The following is a 13,877-nucleotide window of genomic DNA, read 5'->3' on the forward strand; positions in this document are numbered from 1 at the left end:
CCATTGCTATTAATGGCCTCCCCTACTCAGGAACTTTCTGAAGTCTTTCTCTGGCCAAAAAAAAAAAAAAAAAAAAAAAATGTATAATCCGTTACACTACCAAAGAGCTGCTATTCAAATTTGACATAAATCTTATCTGTACTTGAAGTTGTGCATGACCACACATTTAGAAAGCTAAATGGGGTTGTGGATCCAATAAAACCTACCAAATAAACTCCATCTCCAATTAAGACTTTAATTATCTGAAGCAAAAAACAAACAAACAAACAAACAAAACAAAACCATTAAGGCCTTTCTGTTGGGAGCTAAGTCCAGATCCTCTGCAAGAGTAGCAAGTATCCTTAACTGCTGAACCCTGCTGGTAGCAGCAAGCCCAGCCTGTTCCTTCTAGCACTCACCAAAGGTTGTGCCCGCTTCAGGCCTGCTCACGGAGGACACGATGACGAACCCAAAGCCCTCGTTCTCCCCACGGCGAATCTCCACGTCATAGGGCTGCAGCACCGCACTGACCACGCCGCTGCCCCCGCCGCCGCCGCCGCTGCCGATGCCGCTGGTGCTGCCGCTGCCGGAGCTCACAGTGTTCAGCGAGTTCTGGCTGCCCTGTGGCGTGCGCTTCTCTTCCGTCAGAGAGGCCGGCTGGTTGCTACTGTGGTGCGATGAAGCTGGTGAGGGTACCTCATTCTCTGCTTTGGGGACTGGGAGAGACATGTATTACGACTAAACCATTTGAAATCCCTGGAAAACGGGCCCAGTCACCACTTCCACCTTCCCCACCTGTAAGGAAACCGAGATGCTAAGGAGGGCATCTTGTCTCAGAGGACTGCAACACAAGCGTGGAAAAACAGCCTTGCTGTGGAAACATTAATAGTCTGTCTTCAGGAAGGCTGACTCCATGCACATCGACCCCCAAAGAGGACTCCTAAATGGCATGCAGTAGACAGTACAATGATACTACCCACAATGCCACTCTGTCTACATCAACATCCAGTTATGACCTTTCTGCGATGGAGGAAGGAACTGTGAACAGACTCTGTATGAGCTGTACCAGTGCAGGCTGCCGTCCTCGCTTCCTTCATAGCCTCACTCACTCAGTCATTCCCTCCTCCTTACATCTTTGTTCAGTGTTTACGTTTTCACTGGGTAGGAGACTGCTAGGGTGGTTCTTTTAAGGTACGCAGGATTCATGAAGACCTGAAGGTAGGTACACATAATTGCTCTCCCAGCTCCCAGCTGTAAATATCTATTCCAATCACAGAGCTAGAGGCATTAGCTTCCTTCCAGCTTTGGGTATTCATCCGGTCTTACTGCCTTGTCAGCTAACAGGGCAAAACATTCTTAAAGAGTCCACACCTTAGGTAAATCCAGGCATGCCAAAATCACTGTGTACTATGGCGAGTTGTGGCTACGGTTATATTTATTCCACAAAGCTTTTACTTTCATAGATGGCTTTAGTTATGGGAAAGCACAAATTTAATGACGTAACAGTGCTTACATGTAACTCAGGGGCATAGATGTATTCACACTGTCATGTAAATGTCACCACCATCCATTTCTAGAACTTTGTCAACTTCCCCAAGTGAAACTTTCACCACCAAATAACAGCTCCCTTACCAGCACCTGTCAACACCCACTCTGCTTACTATCTGCCTGCCTAATTTCACTTAATATAACGTCTGCATTGAACTAACTTACTGAATATCCCAAACATAAGCCTTTCAAATAAAACTGAAACAACCAAGTGAAATTACATTGCCTTACTACTTTAAGACAGGGAAATCAAAGTTTTCAACTCATTTCAAAACCCCAAAACAAACCAGCTGACTGCCATTGGCTGCACGGAATACCATACTCAGAATTTGGGGGGGCCAGAAATGAGTTCTAAGGACATAATCTATTGTGAAATAGGGACTGTTTTCAATGGCTACCATTAGATTCTTACACTGGAATTTAGTAACTTCATTCTGTAATTAATTATATATCACTTCAAATAAGCTACATTAGTTTCTTTTTTTTAAGTGCCAATTAATTTTATCTGGGCTATCTGCTACACTAATATTAAGGCTACAGAGAATTCACAGGCTTTCACATCATACTTCTTCAGGAATTCAACTGACATAACAGTTAATCTTCCTCCTCTGGATTCTGTTGTACAGGCTTTGAGTAGAGGCTGCATGCAAAGGTGAATAATAAAGACATACGCTTTCAGGAGAGAGCAGACGTGTAACAGCTTTCTTAAAGGGGCAGAGTGAGATGTGGAAATATACTCTGAGCCACAGGCATGGCGGGAAGGGGGTGCTAAAACCTGAAAGCATTTGGAGGAGTGTTTTTGAGTGGAGCCTGAAAGGGTATTCTGAGAACTTCAGAGGAACCAGAGCTGACCTAGAACTGGCCAGCTTTTTGGCTTTCTCAGTAAAGCAACTGCAGGAGCTGCTGGGAAGAGCTCATTCTGCAGTCCAAACCTAACTTCTGTTCTTTGAATCTGGAGCTGACCTTTTCTCACGCTCCCGATAAGCTGGTCGGATGAGGACTATCCTCCAGTGAAGAGGAAGGCTAAGTTCTGGTTGGTGAGGGGCGAGAGTCAGGGGATGTATATTCATCTCTCGTCTTTCTGGAAGTCTTTTTTGGAGCATATGCAAAGAGCATATTAAAGTACTTTTGAATGACAGCACTTTTGCAGAGCCGGAGAGAAGCAAGCCATCTGGAAATTCTGAGCTTGATCACATTTGCAAACATTTGCTAAAATAGAAGCTTGAGGAGGCAGACACAAAAACGACAGAGCATGGTCCGAGGGGATGAATGGAAAACATACCAGCAAACACCACTTTGCGCCTCACTGTGAGATTGACATGGCCTTGCTTGGCAGCCTGTTGCATAAGCTGGACCACAAGCTGGTGTGATTTTCCAATTACTGGTGTCCCATCCACACAGATTAATTCATCTCCAGACCTCAGGCGGCCGTCTGTGTCAGCAGCACCCAGTGGTACGATGTGACCGATATAAATCTGTTGAGTAATCAGATGATGGATGAAACATTGTCCTGTTAGTTTTACTATCAAGACTGATGGCCTGTACATCTCTAGAAATAATTCAATTCATTCATTCATATCCACATGCATGCCACAAACGATTATTGAGCACCCACTGTGTATAAGGCATTGTGCCAGGTACTGTAGCAGTTTTTAAGAAGTGGGAAGAATAACTATTTCTTGTATGGCTCTCTGACATAGCTATTATCTGTGGCCTGTCAATCATGTCGTTTTTCTTCTTCCACTCCAGAGAAATGGGCACTTTATTTTCTCACTTATAAGGCCTTTCCTCTTTCCCTGTCTACCCAAGAACCCCACTCTCACTGAGCCCTGCTAAGTACATCAATACTTAGTTTCTTAATTGTCTAGTACTGTCTGCTTAGCAGTAGGGCACCTCACTAAACATAAAATGAAGGGGAGAATGAAGCAAATTCTGGCCTGATATTCCCATTTCTGCCATCTTTCAGCACTAGAAGGCAGAGGAACATTTTTATTCGATGTCTTGCTGTTCTGCCATTCACCAAATGTGAGTTTAAATTTGGTGTGTGCTCTGTCTTCTCAGTAGACAACAATGTTATTGTTCTCTTCATATGGCATTTAGGGTTTATGAGGGGCATGAACAAAACAGTGGCTGAAGAGATGGAGGAGTTGGGCCTTATCAGCCTTGCATCTACACTCGCTCTGGGACCTTGGGCCGGTTCATTAACCTTTCTGGAGCTTTTATTTTCTGGTTTGAAAAACAGGGATACATTCTGGCTAAAGGAGATATTATATGTTAAAGGTTTTTAGTATAGCACGTCACACACAGTAACTGCTCGATGAATGATATGTTTTGTTCCAAAGGCATCAACTACACTTCTCTTTTGTTTTCCTTTCAAAGGACCGTGTGGTGTGAAATAACTGACTCTAAGAAACTGAGGCCCAGGGAGGAGATTCAGTGTTTATTGGTCACTGTTCAGGGTTCTTTTTCCATTATTTAAGGATAGGGTGCTGTTTTCTTGAGCCACAGTGCTGCCTAAGGAAGTTCTCTCTGTGCTCTAGCTACTTACTATTCAGACCCCTACAGTTTCTACATACACACACACACACACACCCCTCTACTTGCTACAGATACCACAGAACTGACTCCTACAGTTTCCACACACACACACACACACACACACACACACACACACACACACACACACACACACACACACCCCTCTACTTGCTACAGATACCACAGAACTGACTACAGGGCTGAGGCTACTGTCTGCTCTGCCTTCTGTTTTCCTTCTTGGTGGGGGGCCTCACTGTTGCAACCCCCACCACACACAAAAGCTTTAGAAAATATGACTTCCCTTCTTCTTTAAGACAAATAAACAAACAAACAAACGCAGCTCCACAAGAGGAAGTGCGAGATCCATACTTCTCAAGATGAAAGAGCCAGGGCCCCAACTAGCAGGACTCCTCTCCTGGTGATCTGTCAATTGCCACCACTTTGCTTTGAAGTCTTAGCAAATAGCACAAGGGAGAGAAGCAGATAAAAGACTCACAGGTTCCCCTGGCTCATTTCCACCCAGAATCCTAAATCCAAATCCGGTCTCTTTTCTCCAAAGGAAGATGTCCTGTTCCTGATAATCTGGAACTGCAGAGAAGAAGGGAAAGAGATTATTTCATTAATAAAGGGGATTATGTGTCTAAAAAGGACACAATTACAGGACCATGATGGATGATGCATGCACAGATAAAAGCTCCCCAGCACAGGCAACCACAGAAAAGGTCATGGGTAGGCGACAGGGCACAGGGCAGTGGGCACAAGGAAGCGGTAGGAAAGTTGAGCTCTGCAGTTCCCCAAGAGACTCAGGCTGCCTGGTAATTCCCAGTTTAGCTCACGACAGCTACGCCAGGAGTCAGCAAGCACCTCTCTCCCCAGCATCGCTCCAACAGGAATCAAACTGAGTCACTGTGGGCTGCACTACCCAGCAAGTATCCACGAAAAAAATCACACAGAGGGACTCTCCCCAGAGGAGAAGTGGGCGCTATGGATTTGAAAGTTCCTTTAAATGACTTGTCATTTGATTGAGAGGACAAGTATTATGGCTTTGGCTAAAAAGAATTCCTAATTTATTTTTAATCATATTCTTCTTCTCTAGCATAATCAAGACCACTGACACCAGTAATTTAATATGAGATCAGTTTTGTGAGAAAAACAAAATTACTCTCAAGGGCTGTGGGGCGCACAGCTCAGTGGAAACTGTTTGCCTATCCTTCTTCAGGTCTTGGGTTTGAACCTTGGCACCATTACAAAACATAGAGCTTAATATGATTTCAGTACTAATATCCCAGAGTTGTCACATTTCTAGACCCTTAGGGTCAAGTGGTGACAGCAACTTCTGAACAATTAACTGTATCTCATTACTAAATTACAGCTTTTCCCTTAATTTGCCTATGGTATCTGAACGTGCATTATCTTATTACCCAATAAGTTCCTATTTTGTCTAACACTCAGTAATGGTCTAGTGCTTTAAAACGAAGCCCTCAGTAAATTCCAGAAGAAAATGCCTGTCGTGCATGAAGTCATTCTATATAACTGCACTGTTACCTCACTGAGATAATAAAAGGCTTGCTTTCCCTTTATTCTTATGGAGTACTTTAATGTACATACAAGGTGTTTTATAGTCTATAAAGAGATATAACTTTTAGTTAAAGAGAATGCATATAATTTAGTTGCAGTGAATCCTAAAGGGGGCATTAAATTACTGTTCCACATTCTTTGTTATTTGCTTTATTAATTGTATTTTGGGCTGTAGGAGTATCTAGGCCTGAAACTTTAATTCCCATCTTCACCGTTTTGTGCGATAGAATAGGAAAGACAAAAATGGTAGTTTAGATTTCACATTGGGGGTTATTGTTGCTTTTCAGTGATTTGCCTATAGCCTAAGATGCATAGTAAATGAATAATCCAAGGGAAACAAAATGAATGGGTATAAGGCAGAGGACTCAGAATAGATTTTGGATGTTTGTATACAACCTTTTATATTAAAAATGCTGAGGCTAGCTTGTAAAATGCCAGGAAAGATGAACCTGGCTACATCATGGGACTCCTACAGAAACATTTGGAGACTAATGTTTCCTTGAACACATTTATATAAATATATTCATTAATTCCTGTTTGAGTAGCTTGGTAAATGATGCATGCTGTGAAGTGCCTCATTGAAATAACTAAATCAGAGGGTGTTCTGCCTTTTGGTTTACCCAGGGAAGGAAACTAGCACCCCAAAAGACCACTGGTGATTTTCAGCTGGTATACATGGGTGCTGGCAGAGTCAATCTGATGTCTGCTGAGCATAAGAGCTTTCCAAGAGCAATTAAAGGGCCTCTGCAGTCGCCTTCAGCCCAGACCCATTTTTCTCTGCATCACTCATTTTTCTCTGCATCACTTTAACACAGTATCTTTTGTCCATCCTACAGGGGCAAAAAAAAAAAGTAGTACATTCTGCCTTATGTTGCAATGAGGTGTCAGCTATCATGGTATATGGAGGAGACCCAACAGATTTAGGTCAATCACCCAAGTTAGGCCACAGGAAAAAAGTTTTTCTTCCTTTCAAGAATCAACTGGAAAATTTATTTAAAGAGTTTTCTGTTGAAAAGAAAGGTGCCCCGTGACAACTGGGATATACATACACTCACAATGAGTCAGGAAACACAGATATAAACACCAACACAGACACGTGACAAAGAAAGCCTTCGGCTACTTAACTTTTAGCATATTAACAATTTTACCCTTTCACCAACTAAATACCATTTACTCAAATAAATATAGCCTCGGTTAATGAATTGGTATTGAAATATACTATGGTAGTCAAAATTTTATCTCCTATGGTACTACTTCTTGATATAAGTGCTGAGATTTTGAAATTAGTTCCCCCAAATGTTTCACTCTCTACTTTCAGAAGAATTGTATTTTAGAGGGCAGCAAGGTGGGGCCATTTTTCTGACATTACTGTCACATTTCTTATTATTACTGTCACTTCAGTGAGGCCAGTCGTGCAGAAGTTACAGCTCTGATCCAGCCGTCTGCATCTTAGATCCTCACCTAGGGGACAATCGCCACCGCAGTTCATCTGCTTCTGGTATTGGTAGTGGTCACTTAAGAAAGTAGCCGAATGACTTTCCTTGATATTTAGTGAGAGTGGGGTCACCAGGCCCTGGTGTCTCCACTGCTCCAGACACACAATGCATCTACAGATTCTGAGAGCACACACATCACTTCCTAATCTCATCTTGTGTTTGCTTTATGCTCAGCCAAAACAAGCCTAAAAACATCACTGCATGGACTTTTATCTTCCCTCATTTCTGTGGGCTTCTCCCCGGACAGATGGGAACATCAAACAGGAGCAATGATAATGGAGACACAAACGTGTGCGGCAGATCCTTACTCTGACATTCTCCAAAACTCGTGGAACTGATCTCTCTGTCTCTTTCACCCTTGCTCAGTCCTGATGCAGGCGAAGGCGACATGGCTGGAACAGCAATTTCACAGTTGTGTAAAGCTCAACATACACTCGCTCTTGGTTCATTTGAATTTAGTCGTGACTGATAAGGGATGTGCAATTCAGCTCCACAATAAAGGTCCTGACTGCTATGGACTTGAAAGGACCACAGTTGGGTTCTGTTTTTCACTTTCTTTTTTTCCTGGTGCTTTACTTGTCAAAAATCTAATTGAACACTGAGAGTTTCCTGTGACTTCCATTACCACCGTAGGCTCCTGATGCTTAATTAGACTCTAACCACATTCTTGAGTGACCTCATTTCAGTCACATCATGAACTAGAGAAGGCTGTCTAAACCCTCATTGCCTTGTGAGAACATGGACGTGTATGTTAGCACTCCACAACAGCACTTGCTTAGGGGAGTGTCGGTTCCTGAGAGAATCCATTCTTAGAACGAGGCATGCCCTGGTGAATTCTAGGTATTTCAAACCAGAATAGTCTTATGTTTGAGATACAATCATGGAATCTGTTGAATCTGAACGAACACACAGACAGAAATGGTTATAATGATCCTACAATCCTGGTGTAAGACTTGTAAGCATGACCCCCCAGAGGACAGCTTTATAATGGTTAAAATGACGGCTTCGGCTGCTTTCTTCGCAAGCTAGACCACAAACAGGCACAAACTTTATTTATAAGCTTTGGAGTTTCCTTTGTAGTAAAGGCTGCTGTGCACGAGGTGACTGTGTGAACATCTGCTAATAAGACCAATCATGTCACTTTTAAAGACATGGATCCAACTGGCATGTTATCTAGAGAAAATACAAAACAGGCAAGGCGGCTTATTGAAAGGACTTCAAGTCTTTAATTAACATTGAAATCCTTCAAAGGGATTCATTAACACTTCTGTAACTCAGATTAAATCATTTTTGACACTGCGGTTTTGGCAGAGAGCCAAATTGAGAGGATGGTATTTTGTGAAACACCTAGAACATGTAAGGGAAAGTGGTCAGCTGTGTGTTCATCTTTACACTGCCCTTAACAATGAAGTTCAATAAGAAGGAAAAGGTATTTTCAGCACAAAGGGAATAATATGTATAATTAATGTACTGTGACTTACTTCAATTTTCCTTCAGTATTTGCTTATTTTATCATCAAAGGATGGGGAGGGAATTCCATCCATCAAGGCTACTCTTTTTTTTTTTTTTTTTAAAGAATGTTCTTAAAAGACAACATACAAAATAACTTATTGCAATGGGAGAAATGAATTTGAGATTAAATAAAATGGTAGGTAATTCAAAGACAAGATTGCTATAGGTTCATCAGTGGGCACCATGGGAAGAAGAAAAGCTGTGCTGGAGACACAGTAATTACTGGAGGTGGAGCCAGGGGAGGGTCATCATTATCCTCATTTAGTAGAGAAGAAAAAAAATCTATGCCGATCTTAACAGCCATTAGGCTGTTCCTATCACTCAATTACAGAACCTCCATTGATTCTCACTGTGGGGCTATATCTGATCGCTTAGATGCTAAGAAAGCAAAGGGACAAAAAGGGAACCATTCCAAACATGTCATTGTGACCGCATGGAGCAATGTCAAAGCTTACAGCAATCAGCTTATAGTGCTTATGCTGGATAGTCCAGTTTCTTTTCCTGGTGAAAACTTTCCTAAAAGTTGAACTAAAATATCCAAATCCCAAGAACTATTGTTGCTTTAGGGTGGACGAGCCTACCATTGAGCACGTCCGTGCTTGAAGTGTCCTGTCAATCCAGGAGGTCCCGCCAGTACTTCAGGGAATGATTTATTTGATCACAAAAGGATTGGAACATGGAAAACTCAATCATAATGTGTACTGGACTGAAGAAAGCAGGAGCATGGTCAATAAAGCAATCACTCAACATCCCCTGAAGTTGGGTCATTGATTGAAGAAGCCACATGGTTAGAGAGCAATGTGAAGGGACTATGGAACATTCGAAACTGGGAGGCATTCCTTCAGGGTGTTTTAAAGAGAAATCACTACAGTTAGAGGGTATTCCTGGTATGAAGCCCAGGTTTGTAATAGTTGGGTGTCCCTGATTCTGAAAACCTCACATGCTATAAAACCCAAAGCTTTTTAAGTATTGATATAACACCATAAGAAGAAAACTCCATACCATAAAATTTATATTTACAGATAAAATCACTGCAAATATGGCCTAAAATGACTTTCTGGCTTTGTGTGTAAGAGATGTAAGAAACATAAACAGATTTGAAATTCAGACTCGGGTCCCGTCCTCAGACTATCTCATTACAAATATGCAAATATTTCAAAATTGAAATTGGAAGCATTTCCCCTCGCGAGCATTTTTTGATATAGGATGCTCAACTTTGTAGTTAATATTTGCTGCATTTGTAGATTTCCTTCAGCCTGGCTTCCAAAGGACTTCAGTGCTGTCTTCCTGGGAGTCGGGGGAGTCCATTTCCAAATTAGCTGGCTTTTGTCAGCATGGTGAGCCTCCACGGGTACAACAGGCTATCTAATGGGCCAGTGTTTTACTCTGATGGTGTGGTACTTCAAGGGACCTCTGACAGCTGCTAATCAGCAAGAGACCCTCCTGTGCCCCCTGAATGTCGAGTTCTACCTAAGAGTTTGGTCAGCTTTCCTTCTCAGGGCTGCTGGCCTTACTCCCTTCCTTATCCGAGTCACAGAACAAGGGAAGTCTTCCCAAACACCCTTCAGACAGCCAGGTATGCTGAAGAGCCAAGTCAGAGTGGTTGTTGAGAGGAGGAAGAGCCCTTAGCCTCTCCATAGTCTCTGAGCTACCAATCTCCACAGCGGTGACATCGGGGTGGTTAGGAACAAAGCCTGTTCTAAGTTCCCCCAGTGGCCAGGCACAGCAATGCTGTTTTCTCTCTCAGCTTCTCCCAGGTCATCAATAGAATATGTCTTTCCTCCTAACACACTGTACTTCATTCTATGGCTGGGCATACGAACCAGCCAACTCAGAAAGAAAATGTTAGTGACGGCAAAGACCCCAAAAGAGCCAATAGCGTCTGCTAAGCTTGGGGCGTTTTAGGGCCTGGCATTGGTAAAATAACAAAGACAACTGATGGTGAATGTCCCCAGGAATCCCTTCATTAAAAGGAGAGAAGGGAAATAAGGAGGAGTTCTTAGGTGTTTAAGATCCGGAAAGTTCTGAGGTCCATCTCTCCAAGTTGATCTTAATAAAACAACACACCTAACTACTGTATAGATAATTAAGCTACAATCATTCTCTGTGGGTTTTTTTTCCTTCTTCTTTTTGAGGGAAATGTTTGCAAAGACTGGTATCACCAGTATTTTTAAGAACCACAAGGCCACAAAGAAAGTACCTGACCTCTTCTCATGAACCCACAGTCACAGTTATACTGTTGTGTGTCGGAGCAGCTTCATCAGGCAGGAGTACAGAGCAGGCCACATTCTCCACCCGGGAAAGGATTAAAAGACAGAGGCTCTTACCAACCACTTCTTTGAACCAGAGAGAAAAGCATCCATTTTTACCCGTGCTTCCTCAAGCTGGAGACATCATCTAGCCTATGCAGACAACCAGGGAGTTCTACCTGTTCTAGGAAGCTGTGGCTTTCCATCCTCTTTACCTTTATCCACTGGATACCCCAGGCCTCTTTTATTAAGAGGAGGCTAGCGCACTGGGAAGGGCCTGGGAGAGCAGGAACCCAGGTTTTACTCACGTCGGTTTTCATACATGCTCCTGGACTGGGCCCAGATTTTAAAAGGATCTGGTTTTTTCTGCCCAGAGCTGTCGGTCTGATCTGGAGCAGGGGCGTCTGCGGGTGGGTACTCGGGGAGCACCTGTGTGCTGTGACTCGGGGATGCCGTGTGCAGGCTCCGGTGGCTGGAGACACTGTGCTGGGAGCTGTTCTGGCTGTCTTTCCTCTCCAGTGGCTGCTGTAAGAAAGCAAGTGAGAGGGCCAAGAAAGGAAGATGACTGTTGTTTCTCCAGTGGGTACCTCTCCCCAGCCTGCCTTTGCTCAGCATTTCTGTACACACACACACACACACACACACACACACACACACACACACACACACACACACTTAAAATGACACTCTGGCTTCTACAGCAAGTGCTGAATGCAGATAAATCCTTAGATGATTGGCAGGAAGACAGAGGGGCGGACTAGACAGAGACATAACCATACCCATGCTGCTCTCTGGACTGTAGTGGGAGACAAATCTGATTTTCATTGTAAGCTCTCGGGAAGATACACTGGGTTTATTTATTGTAAGATGCATCTATCCCAGCACCCTCAGTTCTTGACAAAAATATGTGACTCAAAATATCCTAAGTGTTTTAGATGTAAGTCTGTAATACCTGTAAGCAATACAATCAGGGCTACAAATGCTATGTGGGGCTCCATATGCTGTATCTCTTAATAATAAAATGCCTGCTCCGCTCTGCAGGTTTCCTCCAGCCCTGTTCCAGCAGGGACTGTGGCAGAGCATTAGGGAGTCACACCGGGCAGCACAGTGCTCTGGTACTCACTGCAGAGAACCAAGAGCGTCTACAATTTTTAGTCAATCAGTTCTAAAGGCAGTGCTTTCTACCTCTTGAATTACCGAGACTACCGTGAATTGAAAAAATGAAGAGCAAACTTGAAGTACATGTATGTGTTGCTCTGCAGGGTCAGCCTTCCCAGCCTGGTAACTTGACCAAAGTTTAAGTACTTTTCAAAGGGGAACTTCGACTTCAAAGGCAGAGTCAAGTTCCTGATCACTGAAACCAGCCCAGCACAGACGTACACTGGATGAAATATTCCCTGACTTGACAGAGAGCACAAGCAAAAACCCTGGTAAGGGTTTCACCCCTGCGAATGCAATGCTGGAGTTCTCATTTGCAAAAGTTACCATGTTACTTAACTTCAGGTGGGGGACGTCTGCATCCTCTATTAAGCACAGTGCAGAGCTGTTTTTAAAGAGGTTTATAAGAACCCGACTGTGTGTGTTCTGGTCCCCTGGAGCTCTGCCACCAGAGGCTATCATCAATCCCCCTTGCTCTCCCCTCAGTGTCCTCCATCTTTCACTCCTTGTTGGAAATGACCATGGTCCTTTCCCTTTTCGTCCTTGTTTAGAAATCAGTAGATGAAGAGAGTCCAAAAAGAACAGATTTGCTTTGTCCCTTTTGCCTGTGTATGTTCATGTGTGGGGACATGTGCATTCATACACACACACACACACACACACACACACACACACACACACACACACACACACAGAATGCAGAAGGCAACCTACCACTTTTTTTTGAGACAGAGTCTCTCATTGGCCTTGAGTTCACCAAGCAGGCTAGTTAGCCAGCGAGCCCCTGAGAGCCTTGTCTCCACCTCCCATTTCACCTTTCTGGAATAACAAGCACGGGCTGCTATGCCTGGCGTTTTCTGTGGGTTCTGAGAATATAACCTAGGTTTTCATATTTGCACGGCAAGCGTTATTGACGGCCATCTCTCAACTCCTAGGCTGAGTTGAGATCTTGCCTGCTAGAAACCTGACTATAGGTTTTGGAAAAGATCCACAGGCTATTAGCACGTTGAGAGGCCTAGCTCACTCCCATGCAAAGGGGTGGCACCCACTAACGAAGATGCCAAGGGAAGCACAGGGCAAACACACCACCACTTCACCCTTTCTCTCTTCAGGTGTTAATGGACTTAGCTCAGTGCTGGATAGACAAGCATTTCTGGGACCTGAAATAGGCACTCCGCCACCTTTTAAGGTCCTTCCCTACATGGACGTCAGCTCTCTTGGCCTCATATCATGCCCTGAAAAGCAATGCCTATCCTGACCCTTCCTTGGGCGACATGCTGGAGATGTTGAGGGCAAGAACAGCACCAGTTCTCTCTTGAATGTACACATCTCATCTGTGTCTCTCTTACAAGCTCCCTCTGTGTCTCTCTTACAAGCTCCCAATCACAAAACTTGCATAACATCGGCCCATTGTTGGTGTGGACATACGGCACAATGTTTAGAAAAAACCCCGATACTATGGGTAGTTTCTTCTTTTAAGTTTTATACTTTTCAGTGCTGTATATGTATATATATATATATATATATATATATATATATATATGTATATATATGTGTGTGTGTACATATATTTATACACACACACACACACACACACACATATATATTTTCTAACAACAGGTAACATCTTACAATAAGAGAATTAAAGGCTATTTCCATCTTGAAGTGAACTTTAGTAAACAGAATTAATATGGACTATGACTTTTATGCTGTTAAGGGGATATTCTAAATATAAAACCAAATCACTCAATATAGGAGCTGAGTTTGCCTGGAGAACCACACACTCCCTTTCAAATGCTAACCCTATTTTTCTTCCTTA

At 43.2% G+C, this 13,877-nt stretch overlaps 1 protein-coding gene across 33 annotated transcripts in view; it reads right to left on the bottom strand.

The window, feature by feature from the left end:
• Positions 1 to 13,877, bottom strand: part of Magi1 (membrane associated guanylate kinase, WW and PDZ domain containing 1) — a 656,033-nt gene that overhangs the window by 21,745 nt on the left and 620,411 nt on the right. For 20 of the 33 annotated variants that reach the window (XM_052721671.1, XM_052721659.1, XM_052721663.1 and 17 more), the window contains 5 exons: positions 11,209 to 11,425; positions 7,448 to 7,531; positions 4,562 to 4,653; positions 2,810 to 3,002; positions 399 to 695 (listed from right to left, as the gene is read on the bottom strand). In XM_052721671.1, coding sequence (XP_052577631.1) covers positions 399 to 695; positions 2,810 to 3,002; positions 4,562 to 4,653; positions 7,448 to 7,531; positions 11,209 to 11,425 — 883 coding nt within the window. The remainder of the gene's footprint in view (positions 1 to 398; positions 696 to 2,809; positions 3,003 to 4,561; positions 4,654 to 7,447; positions 7,532 to 11,208; positions 11,426 to 13,877) is intronic. The other 13 variants (XM_052721668.1, XM_052721662.1, XM_052721661.1 and 10 more) reach the window with 3 other exon arrangements.

The sequence above is a fragment of the Peromyscus californicus genome, unplaced genomic scaffold (genome assembly GCF_007827085.1).
Source record: "Peromyscus californicus insignis strain IS unplaced genomic scaffold, ASM782708v3 Scaffold_6__1_contigs__length_162567912, whole genome shotgun sequence".
In the NCBI taxonomy this organism is placed as follows: Eukaryota; Metazoa; Chordata; class Mammalia; order Rodentia; family Cricetidae; genus Peromyscus; species Peromyscus californicus.